The following is a 21,300-nucleotide window of genomic DNA, read 5'->3' as shown; positions in this document are numbered from 1 at the left end:
GTGATGTACAAGTCTGCACAGCCGGGGTGCCTGAGCTAACTTCACATGGAGAGTTAGAGTCAATCAGACCTGCAGCCCACCATCTCCACCACACATATGCACACAAATACACAAACTGTGATAAGCTCAGTTGCAATTCACCTCTCCTCTTCTTTCCCACCCAGAGTCTGAACTTTCACAGTGAATTAGCAAGTAGAAAATTAACAAGTAGAAAGAGATCCTGAGTGAGTGCTATACAGACAGCCCAGAAGAAAAAATGACTTGAACTGAATATTTCAATATATCAAAATTTTTACAATGAAAACTAAATTTTCTTCAGGGTACATTTCACTTACCTTTTTGATACATTTGTGTTTCAAAATTATTCATAAATGAATAGAAGGTGATTTGAACATGGTCCACTTAATCCCAAAACAACAGCCTTCAATTACTATACTATAATGATTGTTAATAATTGCATCAATTTCTCTCTCTTCTCATTTTCCAGTGAAAGGTCACCAAAGTTTAACCTTTAGCTAGTCTATTCCATTTATATAATATCCTCAGAATCTATTAATTACCTTGGTACCATTTCTTCAGGTTACTAAAGAAGGAGAAATTTTTTTTTAAATGCCCAGGCAGTAAAATTGGAAAGACTTGAATATGGATTACAATGGAGAGCAAAAGAAAGAGATTTTACAATGACTTTTGGGTGTCCAGCTTCACTGACTGAGTGCACAATGGTATATAAGACTGAGACTAAGAATATGAAGAAGAAGGTAAATTGAGGGAGGAAACAATATGGTCTACTTTTAAGAACTGATGTGGAGACTGTACTGGGACATCAAGGTAAAATGTCCAGTAAGTACCTGATCATAACAAAGTGAGACTCAGTAGGGAATCTGGCATATAAATACTCATGAAACAATGTAAAGGAAGTATATCCAGTGAAGGTAGGTAGAACAGAGTACATCAAAAGCTATCAACAAAGTGTGTTACAAAGAGTATCCAAAGGACATGTAGAACTCTTAAAGAGTAAGAAAGAGAAAAATAACTCAACAGTAAAATGAGCAAAGGATATGTATGAGCAGATAATAAAAAGAGGATACCTAAATGGTCAAATAAGCATTTTAAAATATGTTTAAATGCTCTAATTAACAGAAAAAGTAAAATGAAATACCCTCTTTTTTCTTGTTCTTAGATAACGACATCTAATATGGAGAAAGATAAGAAAATGGTACTCTCCTATACTGTTGATATAAATGTAAATTCTAATAACCAAGTTGAAGAGCAATTTGGCAGCATCAAGTCAAATTAAAGATGTATCTATCATATGACCCCCTGCATATGGGGCCTAGAGAAACTCTTGCTCCATGCACAGACATCTCATTTCAATGAAGAATTGTTTATAATATCAAAAAACTTCAAACAACCCAAAGGTCTATCAATGAGTAAAACATACCAGTCATACAAAGGACGATTGTTAAAATAAATAATTAGATCAATTTTTCTGTCTATCAGTACCTGAAGAGGTCTTGAAAACAATGTTGGATAATAAAAATAAGATGCAGAAAGAATGTATACCATCTGTTATAATTTTAAAACAGACATATTAACATGGCAAGCTGCCTGACTGGATACGCAGGTAAACCCCTCCTGGTATAAAATACCCAAAACCAAAAGAGAAAATAGGAAAAATTTTTTAAGCATGACTGAATTGTTCATAAGAAAAGGGAAATTACAAAAGGTCAAAAAAAAAAAAATGAGCAAGTGCCAACATAAAGGGGTAAGCAAATGGTGGGACCCGTATTTCCCTGGTAACTACCATTCCCTGGCGCTAAACAAGTCTAGGAGACAAAGCTAAGCATAAGAAATGTGGGAAGTTGGATCAGAGACCACCCACTCCCAATCCCCCCACCCTGCCAAAGAAGTCAAAGCCTCTAAAGGTCAACACTCTTACTATGTCCACTAGAAAAAAATCTGCCCAGTAAAAAGGTGATGATGGAGATACTTGCCAGTGAAGAGATTTCTGGAGTATCCTCAGTACTATGCTTACCTCTCTGGATAATCTTCATTCAGACTTTTTTTTTCTTTTTTTTTTTTAATTTAAATTCAATTAATTAGCATATAGTATATTATTAGTCAGAGGTAGAATTCAATGATTCTTCAGTCTTATGTAATACCCAGTGCTCATTATATCATGTGCTGTCCTTATTGTCCATCACCAACTTACCCCATCCCATTGCCCCACTCCCCTAAAGCAACCCTCGGTTTGTTTCCTATGATTAAGAGTTTCTTATGGTTTGTCTCCCTCTCTGATTTTGTCTTGTTTTATTTTTCCCTCTCTTCCCCTAGGATCCTGTTTTGTTTCTTAAATTGCACATGAGTGAGATCATATAATTGTCTTTCTCTGACTGACTTATTTCCCTTAGCATAATACCCTCTAGTTCTACCCACATCATTGCAAAGGGCAAGATCTCAATTTTTTGATGGCTGAGTAGTATTTCATTGTATATATATATATACCACATCTTCTTTAACCATTCATCTGTCAATGGACATCTGGGCTCTTTCCATAGTTTGGCTATTGTGGACACTGGTGCTATAAACATTGGGGTGCAGGTGCCCCGTCAGATCACTACAAAGATACATTTGTATCTTTCAGGTAAATACCTAGTAGTGCAATTGCTGGGTTGCAGGGTAGCTCTAGTTTTAACTTCTTGAGGAACCTCCATACCGTTTTCCAGAGAAGCTGCTCCAGATTCCATTCCCCCAACAGTGTAAGAGGGTTCCCCTGTCTCTACATCCTTGTCAACATTTGTCATTTCCTGACTTGCTAATTTTAGCCATTCTGACTGGTGTGAGGTGATATCTCATTATGGTTTTGATTTATATTTCCCTGATGCCGAGTGATGCTGAGCATTTTTTCATGCGTCTATGGCCATTTGGATGTCTTCTTTGGAGAAATGTCTGTTCATGTCTTCTGCCCATTTCTTGACTGGATTATTTGTTCCTTGGGAGTTGAGTTTGATTAAGTTCTTTATAGATTTTAGATACTAGCCCTTTATCTGATATGTCATTTGCAAATATCTTCTCCCATTCCACCAGTTGTCTTTTGGTTTTGTCGACTGTTTCTTTTGCTGTGCAAAAGCTTTTTTATCTTGATGAAGTCCCAATAGTTCATTTTGCCTTTGTTTCCCTTGCCTTTGGAGACGTGTCTAGCAAAAAGCTACTGCGGCTGAGGTCACAGAGGTTGCTGCCTGTGTCCTCCTCTAGGATTTTGATGGATTCCAGTCTCACATTTAGGTCTTTCATCCATTTTGAGTTTATATTTGTGTATAGTGTAAGAAAATGGTCCAGTTTCATTCTTCTGCTTGTGGCTGTCCAATTTTCCCAACACCATTTGTTGAAGAGACTTATTTCCATTGGATATTCCTCCCTGCTTTGTCAAAGATTAGTTGACCATACAGTTGAGGGTCCATTTCTGGGTTCTCTATTCTGTTCCATTGATCCATGTGTCTGTTTTTGTGCCAGTACCATACTGTCTTGATGACTACAGCTTTGTTATAGAGATCGAAGTCCAGAATTGTGATGCCACCAGCTTTGGTTTTCTTTTTCAACATTCCTTTGGCTTTCTGGGTCTTTTCTGGTCCCATACAAATTTTAGAATTATTTGTTCCAGCTCTGTGAAAAATGTCGATAGTATTTTGTTAGGGATTGTACTGGATGTATAGATTGCTCTAGGTAGCATAGACATTTTAACAATATTTGTTCTTCCAATCCATGAGCATGGAACATTTTTCCATTCCTTTGTATCTTCCTCAATTTCTTACATGAGTGTTCTATAGTTTTCTGAGTACAGATCCTTCGCCTCTTTGGTTACGTTTATTCCTAGGTATCTTACGGTTTTTGGTGCAATTGTAAATAGGATCAACTCCTTAATTTCTCTTTCTTCTATCTCATTGTTTGTGTATACTCATTTAGACTTTTGCCTAATAATTAATTTCTGCTGAGAGAAGGGAGAACAGTCAACCACTTTGGCAGAAAATTGGGAGTTTATTCCCTGGAGAGGGCGAAACGGAGTCTCTGGACCAAAGAGTGCAGGTAAAAACACGAGTACCCAAATGAAAACAACAGGAATCGGGGCGCCTGGGTGGCACAGCGGTTGAGCGTCTGCCTTCGGCTCAGGGCGTGATCCCGGCGTTATGGGATCGAGCCCCACATCAGGCTCCTCTGCTATGAGCCTGCTTCTTCCTCTCCCACTCCCCCTGCTTGTGTTCCCTCTCTCGCTGGCTGTCTCTATCTCTGTTGAATAAATAAATAAAATCTTCAAAAAAAAAAAAAGAAAGAAAGAAAACAACAGGAATCACGCGACCATTTATATTCTAAAGATTGATACTTCTTTCAAGCACCCAACACATTGGCAGATCAACTTTACACCATTTGTGTAAAGACTCTTTTCCGAAGAAACTGTTCTAAAAGGGAGATCTTAAAGATAGGCATCAGATGTTTCCCAGCCAAACTGCCCAGTCAGATCAGATTGACAATCTCTAACCCTCCATGCAGAGTTTCCAGTAAGCATTTTAGTGCTCCACTTAAATATAAGTACATGGTCAAGGATCATCATGAAGAAAGTCTCTGATTGGAAGAATAAAAATTCTTCCTAAATAAGACTAATAAAACAAGAAACTTGGAGGATACAGATTATGCAAGAAGAAAACCTCAAAAAAATATTAATAGTCTCAAAGGAGAAATATATGCTTGAGGCAAGAAGAGTATGATATTTTAAAAAGCGAGAACAAAAAAGAGCTCTTGGAAATAAAGACAGATGACAATGGGCACGTGGCTGGCTCAGTCTATAGAGCATGCGACTCTTAATCTAGGGGTTGTAAGTACACATTGGGTGCACAGATTACTTAAAAATTTAATCTTAAAAAAAAGAGGATGATAACAGAAAATCCAATAATTATTAAACTAAAAAGCTATCAAATATTGAATATCTTATTGAATACTGTTTGGAAGAAAAGTAAAAGGTAAATGGATAAACTGATACATTCATACAGTGGAATATTATTTACTACTGAAAAGAAATGAGCTTCAAGTCATGAAAAGACATGGAGGAACCATAAATGCATCTGAAAGAAAGTGAAAGAAGCCAATCTGAAAAGGCGATATACTTCACAATTCCAGCTACATGACATTCTGAAAAAGGCAAAACAAGGCTGACAATTAAAAGATCAGCCGTTGCCAGGGGTTGGTGAGAAGAAAGGATAAATAAGTGGAACAGAGAGGATTTTTAGGGCAGCGAAACAATTCTGTAAATACTATAAAGGTGCATACATGTCTTATACACTTGTCAAAACCCACAGAATGTACAATACCAAGAGTGTCTAGGGATAAAGATTCAAGATGTCCACCGCTTACCATCAAATTGTTCATACAGAGTAATATGAATAATATGTATGCATGTGTATGATACATACATGTATATATTTATGTATTTATATTACGTACACATACAAAAATATTAAAAGAATAATGATGCAAAGGTGGCAAAATATTAATTGGTGAATTAAGTGAAGGGCATAAAGGAATTCAGTGTACTATTCTTGTGACTTTTCTGGAAGTTTAACTTTTTTTTTAAACACAAAGTCCAAAAAGTATGACTTCCATTTTTTTTCTTCAACATACGTATAAAAAATTGATTTTTAACAATGACTGTGATTAAAAACAAGAAACAAACAAATGGAACATGTAACCATCACCACTACCCTTTGGTTACACCAGTTCTTTGGCATTTTCTCAAATCTCTCTACAGTCTCTTGTCCAGGGCCGCTGCATATGCTGTTTCTTCATCTTCATCATCTTGCCTCCAACTCTTTGCCTAGTTAACTCCTCTCCTTCCTTAGCAATCCAACTTGATCTCTCCAACCAATTCAACTCCTTGGTCTCATAGCATCATATACCTCTTCTCACAGCTATAGTTTTGTGTTTATTTGTATTTTTCTCTACTAAATGTCTACCTCACTCACCAGACAGTAAGCTAGGCAGGAGCCATGTCTGGTTTTGCTCACTATTTTAACCCCAACACTTATCATAATGCCTGGCGCAAAGTAGCTTAAAAAAAAAAGAAAGAAAAAAATATCCAGAAGGGAGAGTGGAAGGGAAGAAATTAATATTTAACATGTATATAAACAGCTGTGTGGGCCTCTTTGCTGTTCCTTGAACATAACAGGCATATTTCCACCTCAGGGCCCTTGCATCAGCTGATCCCTTTGCCTCGTAATCCCTTCCCACAAAAATTCCCATGACCAGTTCCTTCTTTGCTTTTTTCAGATCTTTGCTCAAATGGCAACTTGTAGATGAGGCCTTCTTTGACCATCCTATTTCAAATTGCCAAGAACTCTTCTACCTCAAACTCCATACAATCCTTAACTACATCTCTTTTTTATTTTTCTCTGTAGTACTTAAATGACCGAAAATACTAAATATCTTATTTATTAGAGTATTATCTGTCTCTCCTCACTAGATTAATGCCATAAAAGCAGAGACATCCTTCAGAATATTTAGAATAATGTCTAGCACATAGTAAAAATTCAAATATTTGTTAAAAGAATGACTATGTAAGATAGAATTTTATCAAATCTGTGTTCAAAATTTACCTTAATATATAGTTTTAAACACGCAAAACTGCCAACTGACATGTGTAGTAAAGACTATCTCTTATTTTAAGATCATACAATTCCTAATCTTTAAGCGTTAAAATACTCTTCCTTTTTCAAAATGGTTCTATTCTCAATGGCCTTATTTGCCAACGTGAGAAATGTTCAAATCTGTCAATGTCTAATTTTTTTTGGAAATTTTATTGGTATATGAAATCTAAAAATCTGGGAACTATTGACATATACGATTAAAATAATTCATCAGAATGTCATTTCACTATCTAGCCCAATATATCCACTGAAACTATTCCACGCTTCAAACATGCTCTCTGGTCAAGAAAATCTCCTAATTATCTTCAAACCGTCAAGACTTTAATCCCCCTGGATGCTGCTTAACTGATTTTTCCCCTCCTTCATCCCTTCTGTAAAAGCTTCCCACCCAAAGACTTCCCCTCCTTTAAGTATACTAACTGAAATCTAATATGTTTAAGTCATTTTCTTACCACTCCAGCCTATATTCATCCTTCTCTTATCTGAACACCTCAAGCCCTTCATGTACAGCTCATTCCAAAAACTAGTTTGGTCCAAGCCAACTACATAAAGATCAGATTAAGAAAAGATTTTAAAAAGACAATTTCCAGAGTCTCAGTGCAGATTAGGAGAATCAGAATTTCCAAGACCGAAGCACAGAAGCCAGTATTGTTTAAAAACCCTCCCAAGTGATTCTGATTCATAGCCTGGCTTAGGAATAATCAATCTATACCATAGAGTCTGAAATTAGTCATAAAATACTTTGATTATATTAAAATAAACATTATTTATGTGTGCCTTCTAGAACTTTTTAAAGAAGAGAAATCATAAATAAAAATATTTTAACCATAACAGTTGCATGTTTAAGACTTCAAATTAAACATGGAATGTACATGTCCTACATTATATTATACATATGAAGGCTTTAATTTTGAAGCAAATCATTTCGAATCCAATTGTAATATTTTGACATAGACATGCAGAAGCATTTTTGAAAATAGTGTATTGATATTATCATAGGAGGGCATATATTGCAAAGAAATTAATGTAATTAAAATAAGCAGCTACCAAAATTCACTTAAAAAAAAGAGTAAACCTAAATATAGTCTACGAACCTGTTTGTTGTTCTCCGCCATGGAAAGCTGCAATGCCAGCAGCATGGAGTCCGCACCACATACAGTAGTTCTCTCAGAGTTACAAAGAGTGTGCCAATTCCTCCTGAACTCTTTAATCATATCCAAGATAGACTTCTGATTAAGCTCAGCCATCCTCTGAAAGTAGGACAGAATGCAATGTTAAAAAGCTTTTTTTAATTGGAAACTAATATTTAACATCTGTAAGGAAGCAGAGTCAGAGAAAAATAAGCAGTAAATGAGAGGTCATTTCATATTTACTAAAATTGCTTTTAATTAAATTTCGGAAAACAGAACAATACAATTTCTGCCCAATCATATTTTCCTCTCCTTTAGTTTTCTTAAGCCAAATCTTTTGAAATAATAAAATCCAACCTTCAATCTGAAAATTCATACAAAACAGATATGCAAATTCTGTAAACTTATAATTATAGACACAGACATAGCTAATTAAAGTTGTATTTTCAAAATATTTGTTTTGAGATAGATGGTAATATGTGTGGTAGATAGCCACCAAAAAAAAAAAAAAAAAGGCCAATTTCCTTCCATCCCTATATTGTCCCAAAAGAAGTGATCTATTTTTCTTTTTTTTTTTTTTTAAAGATTTTTTATTTATTTATTCGACAGAGATAGAGACAGCCAGCGAGAGAGGGAACACAAGCAGGGGGAGTGGGAGAGGAAGAAGCAGGCTCCTAGCGGAGGAGCCTGATGTGGGGCTCGATCCCATAATGCCAGGATCACGCCCTGAGCCGAAGGCAGACGCTTAACCGCTGTGCCACCCAGGTGCCCCAGAAGTGATCTATTTTTCTACCCTTTAAATATGGATCAGTCTAGTAACTTGATTTGACCAATTGACTATGGAAGAATGACATCCTGGGGGTTCTAAGTCTAGATAGAGCTCAAAAGGCCCATGAAGAAGAGTTAATGCAGCAGGCCTGATGTCTATCTTTTGAAAGGACTGATTACAAGGTTGGCCCTTGGCTGTACCTGTGAACTTAGAATTCAGGAGGGTTTCCAGTAAGAGTGGCTCACTTGCCTAAACTGTTTACACAAATAATATAGTTTATGCTGAACACATGCTTTTCTTCTGAGTCTGGAATTTTGGAACATAGACCGAGGATGCCTACATCAGTACCCTGGACACTGAGTCTCTTAAGAGCTTCCCTGACAGACAATATTTCATATGGGTTCACAATTTGTTGTTGGAGGATTTAAGCATGTCCTGTGTGACTCCACTAAGAGAGGAGTTTTGGAAGCTTATGTCTGATCTCCCCAGGACTTCGTCCCACGCAACTTCTCCCCATATAGCTTCTCTCTTTGCTGATTTTGTTTAGCATCTTTTTGCTGTAATAAATTATAGGTATGGGCACAACTATATGCTGAGTCCTCTGAGTCTTCTTAGCAACCATCCAACCTGGGGGTGGTTTGGGGGCCTCTTGATATAAGGCTTTGCAGCTTTAGTCCTTACTCTCTTGCTACTCTAGACTATCACATGAAAAATTCCGAGTTCAGCTGCTGGAGAAGCCATATAAAAGAGAACCAAGGCACTCCAGCTGACAACCAATACCAATTTAAAGACATGAGAGGCTATGTTAGACTTTCCAGCCCCAATCAACCTGCCAGATGAACTGCAGCCACATTAGTGATCCCAAGCAAGACCAGCAGAACCACCTAGATGAGTCCAGCCAAAATTGCTGGTCCACAGAATCAAAAGCAAATAAAATGGTTGCTGTTTTAAATCCAGTAAGTTTTGAGGTGGTTTGTTACACAGCAATAGTTAACCAATACAGTATCTAGCATTTAGGAGTTTTCTTCGTGCCAGAAACTTTTCAAAAGCTTAATGTTTATTACCTCGTTCAATCTCTGCAAGAGTCCTATGAGGAAGGTCCATTATTATCCTCATTTTACATCTGAGAATGTGACATCCCATGTCACTCAGCTAGCAAAATGGCAAAACAGACTTAAACCTAAGATACTTAACTCCATAAGCTGTGCTCTTAAACCACTGTATTACATAACCTCTCCTGATAGACAAAAGTCTTTCAAAATAATTGGATGTAGTTCCAATGTCTCAAGTCTATATAAGGAAGCAACATATTCAAGTCTATATAAGGAAGCAATTCCTTTCTCTGAGTTTATAGACAAGGCTGCTAAAAGGTTTTTTTTTTCCCTACTTCCTTTTAAGTATGCTAGTCTCCAACATATACATATGCTATTATCTTATTTGGGGTATATTTTACTGTACACATCCCATTTATTAACTCTTTCTGTTATCTTTTTCTTTTTTTATGTGGCATAAATAGAATCCCAAACATTTACAATGTATTTTGGGTTTATACAATCAAGAAAAGGGGCATATAACACTTACAAAGCAATAATTCATCAACTTAAAGATACAAGTAAAAAACTATCAATTAAATATCTACATATATAGAAATACCAGTAAATAGCTAAAAGTTATATTTCTCTTCAAAATATTACCCTCGTCACTTAAAAGAAAAAAAAAGTGAAGAAGTAATGCTTCAGTGATATGATCAGTTTGCCTGAAATAAATCTTTAATACTAAATTATTTAGGGTACTATTTAAAAGTATTAAGAGTTCTGGAGCACGTGGGTGGCTCAGTCAGTTAAGTGACCCACTCTTAATTTTAGCTCAGGTCAGGATCTCAGGGTCCTGAGATCCAGCCCCACCCAGTGCTCCAAAGCACATAGTCCAGCTTGAGATTCTCTCTCTCCCTTCCCTTCTGCCCCTCTCCTGTGCTTGCGGGTGCACCCTCGCTCNNNNTCTTTCCCTCTAAAAAAAATAAAATAATAAAATCTTTTTAAAAACTTAAAAGTAATATGAGTTCAGATTGCTAAGAATGAAAACTAGTCAAGAATTAGACTGTTCCGAATCCTGGCTGCACCACTTACTAGCGGTGTGATTTATACCAAGTTATGTCACCTCCACTACCTCAGCTTCCCTGTACTGAAAATGAAAATAATAATAGCTTCTACCTCACAGGGTTTTGTGAAAAGTAAATGACATAAATACAAGTTTAGCTTTTAGCACAGTGTCTGACACATATAAAAGAAAACAGTCTTGGGGCACCTGGGTGGCTCAGGTCATAATCTCAAGGTCCTAGGATCAAGCTCTGCATCATCGGGCTTCCTGCTCAGCGGGAAGTCTGCTTCTCTTTCTCTCTCCCTCTGCCCCTCCCCACTGCTCGTTCTCTCTCTCTCTCTCTCTCATATAAATAAATGAAATCTTAAAAAAAAAAAAAAGCCAACAGTCTCATCCAAGGGTCAGCACACAAGTTGGAAAGGGCCAAAGAGTAAATATTTAAGGAGTGTAAGGGATAGTCTCTGTCACAACCATTCAACTTGACCTTGCTGTGTGAAAATAGCCACAGATAATACATAAACATATGAGCACAGCTGTGCTTCAACAAAACTTTATGGAAACTGAAATTAACTTTCATATAATTTTCACATGTCACAAAATATTATTCTTTTGCTTTTGTTTCAACTATTCAAACATTTAAAATCTATTCTTAGCTCAGGAACTTGTGGCACAAAAGCAAGTTATGCCCTAGTTTGCCAAATCTGGTCTAGTCTTAGCTCTTTCAGCAGCTAGCTGGCTGTATAAGCCTAGGCAATAAGCATTACAACTGACTGCCTAGGTGAAGGAATCATCACATAGAAAACAATACCTTCCAGCCAGCTTTGAGAAATCAATGAGACAATAAATATGTATGTACTCTGAATGTCAGGCTGCGCTATACAAAAACAGTAGAAGGTGGCAGCAATAATAAATACTTGTTTTAAAAAAAAAAAATGGATTCCAAACTGCACTGGAGCAAAAACTGGAAGACAGGAGATTATCACTGGGGAGACAGTGTGAGATGGTAAAAGAATTTTTGAGTCAGACATTCAGGCTCCACATCCTGGCTCCCCAATTTATAAGACGTATGTCTTTCAGTATTTAAAATTTCTGATGAACATAAATTTCCTCAAATATAAAAGTTAAGATATCTTACCTCAGAAAACTATGAGACACAAGTAAAAATTCACCTAGTGCCATGCACTTAATAGGTGCTCAATTTTAAAAAGGGGGGCAGGCGTTGGTACTATCATCGTCAGAGTGCAGATCCTAAATATTATTTGGGAGAATATAACAGGGAGAGGGCTAAAGTAGTGGAATTGGAGTCTGCGCACGTCTTGGAACTAGAACCTTGGTCTCCCGCCAACCTAATGAACTTAAGTAGGCCTCTACTGGCCCCAGACTTCCAGTCTGCAGATGACCCCTCAGGACCTTCTAGCTCTATTCATCACTAGATATTGTGAATTCTTCAATACCCCCAAATTCAACCCGGTTCCAGAGCAAAGCCTCTAAACAGTCACTTAGCTGTCACCGAAAATCTCTCACTAGCCCCGGCCGGAATCACAATTAAAGTGTGACAGGCGAGCAAACAAGAAATGAGACTCACCTGACTCGGGATAGACCTGATAGGCGCAGACTGGACTGAAGAATTGTCCTGCCGGGCAGCAGTCTGGAAGCTATGAGTCCGTCGCGAGTTATATTTTAAATCTCGCGGGAAGGCTCGGGAGCCAATCGCCGTTTCCGCCCTGTGACCCGGAAGCAGAGTCGGCGCGCGCCGAGGCCCGCCCCGGCGGAGATCAGCTTCCCTCTGGCCACTTCCCGGTTCCCCCGGTGCGTATCGCGCGGGAACCTAAGGGTTCGCGCTGCTTTGCTACTGGCCGCTCAGCGCTCCCATCCTATTTTTGCGAGTTCCTTCTTTCCTGGGCCGTAGTCCACCTCTTCCCTCTGATCTCGGGCCTCGGGAGGTGGTAGCGGGGTCTCGCGGGACTTGCCTGTCTGGGAGAGGCGGTGGGGTTCTTTGCGGGCACTTAAGTTGTTTTTTCCCTGTTCTGCCCTTCCAGTTTTACAGGGCAAGTCCAGCCCGCGGTGTGCAGTGAAACCCTGAAAATGTAGTGAGACTGGACACAGTTTAACAAGCAATAAGGGGACCGAGTTTCCTGACCTCGAATCTTTTCCACTTCCCACACTGCTGTGCCTCCGAGGGCATCCACCTGCTGGTCACCCTTAACAAATGTCCAGTCCTGAATTCCCACTCGTATGGTTACTGGTTTATAGGCTCCCATACGTGGGATTCATCTGATTCTCCGTAAATACTTATCAGGTTTTGATGTGTTCGTTACTGAGCCCAGCTATTCTCAGGCAACTGCATCCAATTGGGGGGGGGGGGACTTATTTAGATCCCTAAGTCTCATCTGGGAGTGCTACTTCCAGAGTGCACACCAGGCCATAACAGGTTGGTTGAAGTTTTGGCCTGGTTTTATGAATATCATTTCTATATCACGTATTTTGGCACTCCTTTCTCCAGATCTTATATTTTTGATCTGCTTGTTATTGTGCTTTTCACACTGAATCATAACTGTTACCGGATATTGTGATCTTCAAGGCAGAGGGCTGTTTTTCTTCTCTAGCACCGGTATCTAACACATAGTAAAGTATTTCAAATGCTGTCTCGTCTTATGAGCTTGGCAGCTAACTAACCTACTTAAGCCTCGATTTCTTCTGTAAAATGGGAGCCATTTGCCTCCTCTTAGGTTTGCAAGTATTAGGTGTCATAATGTCAGTAAAATCCTTAACATGGCACCTGCAAGTAATGCTCTATAAATGTTTTAATTTTTTATGAATATATTTACTACTAAAGTGATTACATCTTCAAGTACTATCTTTTAGTTAATCTAAACGATATTATGATTATTTATTCTGCAAGTATTATTCATAAGGTATTTAAAGAAGTTCTTGATTTTTTTTTTTTTTTGGCTGTCCATGGCATCTGAAATACCGTGTCCTTATTTTGATCCATTTGCTGAAAGTGACTGACACTTTGATGCTTTCTATCTAACTATGTCTATGCTGTAATCCACAGTTTCCTGACCTTGTCCAGTAGAAGGCTATCTTATTTTTACAACTGTTCAAGTATTGACATACAAGATGAAGCAAGATGCCACAAGAAATGCTGCCTACACTGTGGATTGTGAAGATTATGTGCATGTGGTAGAATTTAATCCCTTTGACAGTGGGGATTCAGGAAACCTAATTGCATATGGTGGCGGTAATTATGTGGTGGTTGGCGTGTGTACATTTCAGGTTAGTGTACAAAACTCAGTGAATGACAATGAAGCTATTTCACTGGTTAAAAAACAAACTTTGGTAAACTGACTAAACTTGGAAAGCATATTGAGTTTGAAAGTAAGAAAAAAAATGATGTTAAGAACTACAGAGGAAGATATTTCCAGTAATAGATGCCTGAGATTTGTGCAAACATCAAATAGGTAGTGAAAAAAAAGACTATGAAGCTTCTCTTTTGCCTTGTGATTAGAAATGGAATATACTGGTAGTTGAAGGTTATGACTAACTGGTATGTTAGTCATAGAACATTTGGTATGTACAGAGAAAACACCAGTTAAATGAGATCTAAGTAATTACTTAATCCAGTTTTTTCTACATTCCACTTTGACGTAGGGAACAAGCCTAAAAAATGATCCTCCAGGAGATTTTACAGCTTTCATGATATTCAGCTTTTGTATTAGTATGCTCTCATGCTTTTTATACATCTAAAGCATACATCCGGAGTGTACAAAGTATGGGACCCTATTAGTTGAATAGGCAATTTAGCATAGTCATTAAGACAATAAACTCTGTAGCCAAAATGCCTAGGTTTTTACTCCTGCCTGGCTTTACCTCTTAATAGCTATATGACCTTGAGCAGGTACTTAACCTCTCTTCTATAAAAATGAGGAAAGTAATACTTAATAGGGTTTTATGAGAATGTAGTTAGTACATCATGTGAAGTTCCTGGAAGGCATTTGGCACATTTAATTCATGTATATATGTTTTAACTATCATTAATTTGGTCAGTGTTGCCCGCCAGAATAGGCCCATATTTAATCACCAAAGCAAGATTGCACTGTGGTGAGCACACACCATGTTTTCTCACAGGAAACCTAGATCCACATGTGAAAGAGTCTAAACAATGCGAGTTCAACCCTCAGAAATCTTGGCTAATCCTTTGTTTATCAGAATATTATTCATAAAACAATATTTCTCAAATTAAGATTAATCAGTGAGGTAATTTGGCAGTGATCAGTTCTCAAAGATTTAAAGTAACTTTACCACTAAAGTGCTACTATTATAAACATTATTTCCTCTTTTACTCAGGAGGCAGTTCAGTATTTTATTTCAGCGCAGTGTTTTGACATCATAAATGCACTTTAGCATTTTACAGTGCATTAAATAAAGTTACAAAAAATTAAACTGCATGAGTATTTATCCTAAGGAGAAAGTATGAATTAAAGGCTTCAGTTTTTTGGTGTCTTAAGTAGAACACAAGGGCTCTTACATTGTCCCACATTGTCTCTTAGGAGTAGGAATTGCTGGCTTTCAGGCTAAGTGACCCACAGCCTGACTTTAGCTGGAACTTGGTTAGGATCATAAAAAGTCCACATGATTAGGAGAAATAATATGACACAGTCTTGAAAAAGACTGACAGAAAAACTGTTTTTCTGGTGCAGTCTGCTAACCCATAAAAGAATAAAGCAGCTCCCTACAGGTGAAACTAACTTTTTACTTCATTACTTTTTAAATTAATAACTGAACACAGACTTGTGTCAAAAAAAACCTGAAAAATATGTTTTATCTCTATGTTCAGCTAAGAAATGAGAAAGTCAAGAAGAAAAAAAAATCAGGAAAGAAAAAAGGCAGGGGTGATGAGTGACAGAAAAAGACAATGAGAAGAAAAAACTAGCAAAAAAGATTTCTATTGCTCTGTCATGTCTTGCACATTGTCCTTGTTGATCCTCGAACCTGTCAGATTGGCGATCTAGGTCTTACAGCCAAACTACCTAAGGAGGGAATTGGATTTTATTAACTTGTCAAGTTTCCGTGCCAAGTCCTGGCAATAAAATTAAGCAACTGTCCCTGTCCTCACAGAGTTTCCATTGTACTTCAAAGATGCTTTGATGCTGCTATTCATATAGGTTGAAGCCATAGTTCAAACAGTTCTAGAGGAGAATCAAGTCCCAGTAATTTGCCTTTGGGGATTCATAATAAATTATCACTTCCCTTTAAAGTTATTTTGTTATCTAATTAAATACTATTAAACATTGTTTCTATTCTCTCATGTTAGAATCTTCAAGTTCCATAGCATCCAATTTCATGCCTCCCTCTTGTCTGAGAGAAAACTAAGTAAAGGTAAATTGAATTGAAAGTTTTCCACATTCCTATTGGAAAGGCAATCCTCATTCTAAGGCTGTTAGGAAAACACCATCAATACAAAATTTCAACAAAGCATTTTTCCAAATCTTATGGTGTTCTTTTGAATATGATGGAAATTTGAACTGAATGATAATACTATTAATTGGTATCATGTGTTTGTCAAGTATTAAGTGCAAATCAGGTGCTGAGAACTGGTAATACCTATGTTAAAAAAGCAAGGACCCTGACCTCAAGATGTTTAAGTGTAAAACAATGCAGTAAGAAAACTACTATAAGAAATCATATGTGTAAAGGGTAGAGGGAACACAAAAGTTTCTAAGTCTATTCAAAGGATCACCAATAATGAATTGGGGACTTGAATTTCAAGAACATTTGGTTTAAGCAAGCACATTGAATTTATATAGAACATGAAGCTAAGAAGGATACCTTATGCTTTAGATGATAAACTCCACTGAAGTATTTATTGAGCACCTGTTGTATGCCAGACACTGTGCTTAGAATTCAAATATTTAATAGATTGAATTAATGTGCCAAGTTGAACAAGCAAAAATTTAGTGAAGATAAGGTCTTAAAATGATAGACTGCTAAAGCTAGAAGGGACAATTGTGACACAGTTTTTAGTCACCTGGATGTTCACCATAAATCAGTGCAATTATTAAACTGCCAAAAAGAGTGAATTCAATGCTGTCCAGTAACAATACAGTGTGAGCCACAAATATAAATTTAAGTGTTAGAGTAACCACATTATGAGAAGTAAAAACCAGATGAAATTAATTTTAATAATGTATTATTTTACCCAGGATGTCCAAAATATTTCATGTGTAACCAACATAAAAAATTAATGAGATATTTTATATACCTTTTATACTAAGTCTGAAATCTGGTGTTGATTTTGCACTTTATAAAGTATACACAGTTTGAACTAGCCATATTTCAAGTGCTTAATCACCCCATGTGGCTAGTGGCTACCATATTGGATAGCATAGCTCTATATCCTTTAATCTTTACTTCATTTCTCAGCAGTGTATGTTATGATGCAAATTATGTATTTGGAGACATTTCAGAATGGTATTAAAATGTTTAAAACTGTCATGTGAAAGAGGGATTAGACTCAGAATGGTAAATGTATCTTGTGTTATTCGTCAGTTCTGTCTGAGTGAAGTTGTGGCTTGTAGTGCTTTAAGACTGGTGCTAAATCTTCTTTTGTGTGTTCACCTAAGATCAGCTGTGGCCAAATACTTGCCATCACTGAAGTGACTTCATCTGTATGGTTCCAGAGAGCAGAATTTGGAGCAATGAGTAGAATTTACATAAAACAGATTTGGGTTTAATGTTAAAGAGAGCTCTTTGAATTAGAACTACCACTTAGTTGACTAAGCTCCCCCAAGAAATAGCTAGTTTCCTGTCACTGAAGTGTTCAGAGAAGCGTTGTGCAAACTCTCTCCAGATGTTATATAAATTCAAGTGCAAGGTGAAAGAAACGGACTAGGTAAACTTTACTGTCTCATCTGACTAAAATTCTGTATTTGGCCTTGACTGGGTGTGGTGGGAAGGCCTGCCAATTTCAAACCCTTAGAAGAGCCTTTTCATCAACCTGGCTTTGCCCCAACCTCAAATACGCCAGAGCCTTCTATAATGATTTGTATTGTAGCAGGTTTTCCAAAATATCTTAATTTCCTGCCTATACAATACTGCCTGCACCCCAGACTAAGCCCAAAATAGCATTTGTCTCTGCCTATACCACACACACACCCTGGCCTTTAGTTGGCTCAGTGGCAGACATTGTTGCCAGGAAAAAAGGTTTCACTGGTAATACATAAAGCTCAAGCTATACAGTCCCTGGGATTTCTGTATCTCCGTGGCCACCCAATAACTCCATATATACTTTGGGTAGCAAATTACAGGACCTAATGTCAACACTGTTGTTACAGTAGCAAAGTAATGTGTGTTTTGATGGTAAAAACTTCATTTTTAGAAGATTGATTTGTCCAGTGTGGAAAAACAGATGTAACCCAAACTATGAAGTCCACTATGATTAGGCTCTTAACCTTATTTTAAAATTGCTTAGTGGTTGCTGCCTTGGCATATCTGGCTGTTAGCTATACAGTTATTATACACACAGGTTATGAAGTAATGAAATTTGGCAGTGTTTTTCTTTCCTTGATAAGTACATTTCTATTTCCTATTTGCATTTATGGAAAAACTTTTTGCTGTTAACTCTAAGTTTGACTGAAATGTAAAGTTAATTTTTGAGGGGCATCTGAATTATGTAGAGAAAACCACGTGCAATGTATTTGTGAAATGGCTTAGCTAGGATCCCAAAAACTATCCTGGAAAAATCAACACATTCAATAGGATTCAATTAAGGTACACATTATAAAACTTTGCATTTAGATTCAGGATGAATGGAATTCGTAGAACAGGCCTTCAGATAATATTCCTATCTATGTAGACATGTATTCCATTAAATAAGTTTCACCTGCTCTGGATTTTTTTCCCTGGTGATATTTATAATTCTATAAACTTATAAAAGATAGTCACTTAATACAGAGGATACCTTGGGAAAATTTGTTATGAAAATTTTTGCTGTAGTCTCTAGACCCAGTTAGGGTATTGATTAAATAACAAAACAATTTTTAAATTATAATATTTTAAGTTTATAAAAAGTATTTTAAAATGTGTTATCTGTATAAGGTAGAAAGAACAATAAAATAGATTCCTGGATGCCTACTACGAAATGGAACATAAGCAATTCCTTTGAAGCCCTCTGGGTGTTCTTCCCTTACTGCCTTTCCTTCTCACTCCCAAGTGAAATTTTGTGTTGGTGATTCCTTGTTTTTCTTTGTAGAGTTACCATATATGTAGGTGTTGCAAATGAGTATATTATTTTTCATCTTTTAAACTTTGTATCAATGAAATTATTCTGTATTATGTTCTTCTACAGTGTGTTGCTGTTAACATTGTATCTGTTAGATTCCTACATGTCAGAATTAGTTTTCATTGTTGTGTGGTATATTATACAAATATACCATCATTAATCTGTCTATTTTTCTATTGGCTGTTAGGGTTGTTTTTAGTTTTTCACTCTTGAAAACATTGCCAATATGCATATTCTTATGTCTTCTGTTTGTGTTTTATTACCTCCTCCTTTCATTGTTTTCCTCCCTCATAATTTAGAGGTTGTACGTGCTGTTTCTCTTTTTTTAATGGTTATCAAAGACACTTTAACATGCATACTTAATTAAAATCAAAATTAATATCTTTAACTTCTACATGAACAAAATAAGGATCTTGTCTCTTGAACTACTATCACCCCTTCCAGACTTATATTACTGTCATCTTTTAGTTCTCAGTTGTTTTTCTTTTCATTTTAACCCACACATTGTGTTTTATAAGGCTAATATTTATTTAGATTCACCCATCTGTTTGCCTTTGATTTTTTTACTCACTGTTCCTTACATCTCAGGCCTTCCTTCTGGGGTCATTTTTCTTCACCTGAAAGCACATCCTTTAGTACAAGAAAAAGTTTACTACTAAATTTTTAATATAAAAAGCCAGATAGTGGATATTTTAGGTTTTTCCAGCCACTTACGGTACCTGTTGCAAATTATTCTTTGTTTTTTATAACTGCTTAAAAATAAAAAAATGAGGGGGCACAGTGAGATGGCTCAGTCAATTAAGTGCCTGCCTTCGGCTCAGGTCATGATCCCAGGGTCCTGGGATAGAGCCCTGCATCAGGCTCACTACTCAGCGGGAAGCCTGCTTCTCTCTCTGCCCCTTCCCCTGCTTATTCTCTCTCTCTCTCTCTCTCTCTCAAATAAATAAATAAATCTTTAAAAATTGTATAAAAATGATTCTCAGTTCATGGACCGTACAAAACCAAGCCATAGGCCAAATTTGGCCCAGCTATAGTTTGCCACCTTCTGCTTTAGAAGACTTTTAGTGAGAGTTTATTGATGCTTAAGTCTTGGTTTTTGTTTTTCTGAAAATACCTTTAATACAGCTTCATTCTTGAAAAATAGTTTTGTTGTGTGTATAGTCCTAAAGCTTTTTCTGTCATTTTTTTGAAGATCTTATTCCACGATCTTCATGCATTTGTTTCGAGACGTCTATGTGCCAAGAAGTCTATGGCTGTTCTAATTCTTTTATGGGAAAACTCTTGTATAGGAGACTTGTCTTTTCTTTCTGGCTGCTGTTGCTGAAATCCTCACCCTCACTCCGCTTTCTTCTCCCTCCTTCCCTCCCTCTCTCCCTCAATATATATATATACACATACACACAAATATATATCATGAGAGTTTGTGTGTGTATTCTGAAGTTGCACTATGTTGTATCTGCCTGCAGATTTCTTTTTATTTAAGCTGTCTGGGATGTATTGTTCTTTCTAAATATATGTACTGGTGCCTGTCATCAAGTATGGAGGATCCTTTGCCATTATCTCCTCAAATATTGCCTCTTCCCTCATTCGCTCTATTCACTCCTCTACAACCCAAATTAGGTATATGGTGGAACTTCTCACTGAATCCCTTTTAACAACTCCTCCTCCTCCCCCGTCCTCCTCCTTTTTGTCTTCTCTTTGCTCCATTCTGAGTAATTTTTTCAAATCTGTATTCCAGCTGCTCTAAGCATTGATTTTTTTTTCCATTATGATATTTTCATCTAAAAGTTTTGTTTGGTTCTTTTTAAAAGCTGCCTAATCATTTTTGGTAATCTCTTGTTGCTTACTCATACTTGTTGTGTTTGTGGTTCTTTGTTTTCACATGTATGAGTGCATGTGTGTAAGATCATATTTGATTGAACTATATCTGTGGGAACTTTCTGAGACCTGGGTAGAGGTAGTTCATGCAAAGAGAATTTGCCTTTGTCCGTCAGGTGCTCTGGGCCACTACCAACCTATGGCCATTTTGAAATCAATTGTCATTTTCTGGAGCACATAATTAATGTGAATTCAAGCCCCAGACTCATGTTATGGCTAGCTAAGGGTCGAGATTTCTCGTAAGTGGCTTTTCTCTCTTAGCCTTCACCCATGGTAGATGTTTTGCATGACTCTTTTGGTTTGGGTTTTATTTTTTCTACTTCCCCTTTAGAAGACCTGGATCTATGCAGAAGTCTCCAATCATCCTTCCTTTTGTAGGCACTAAACTTTGTCTTTTTGCCCTGCAAACTTAAGCTATTAGTTTTTGTATGCGGACAGAAGTACTTAAGA

The 21,300-nt window shown here is 37.0% G+C and overlaps 2 protein-coding genes across 3 annotated transcripts in view; one reads left to right on the top strand and one right to left on the bottom strand.

The window, feature by feature from the left end:
- The window catches only part of LOC103676497 (PARP1 binding protein), a 72,239-nt gene extending 59,888 nt beyond the window's left edge, over positions 1–12,351 (bottom strand). Inside the window, exons 1-2 of the mRNA XM_008705701.2 lie at positions 12,274–12,351; positions 7,787–7,942 (exon numbers count right to left, since the gene is read on the bottom strand). Of these exons, the coding sequence (XP_008703923.1) occupies positions 7,787–7,939 (153 nt within the window). The 5' untranslated portion in view covers positions 7,940–7,942; positions 12,274–12,351. The remainder of the gene's footprint in view (positions 1–7,786; positions 7,943–12,273) is intronic.
- Positions 12,352–12,409: 58 nt separating this feature from the next.
- Positions 12,410–21,300, top strand: part of NUP37 (nucleoporin 37) — a 39,704-nt gene continuing 30,813 nt past the window's right edge. Inside the window, exons 1-2 of one of the 2 annotated variants that reach the window (XM_008705699.2) lie at positions 12,410–12,497; positions 13,747–13,967. In XM_008705699.2, coding sequence (XP_008703921.1) covers positions 13,812–13,967 — 156 coding nt within the window. In that variant the 5' untranslated portion in view covers positions 12,410–12,497; positions 13,747–13,811. Of the gene's footprint in view, positions 12,498–12,571; positions 13,120–13,746; positions 13,968–21,300 lie in introns of those variants that run through there. The other variant, XM_008705700.2, reaches the window with a different exon arrangement.

The sequence above is a fragment of the Ursus maritimus genome, unplaced genomic scaffold (assembly GCF_017311325.1).
Source record: "Ursus maritimus isolate PB19 unplaced genomic scaffold, ASM1731132v1 scaffold_21, whole genome shotgun sequence".
Classification (NCBI taxonomy): Eukaryota; Metazoa; Chordata; class Mammalia; order Carnivora; family Ursidae; genus Ursus; species Ursus maritimus.
This window is presented reverse-complemented; position numbering and strand designations above follow the sequence as displayed.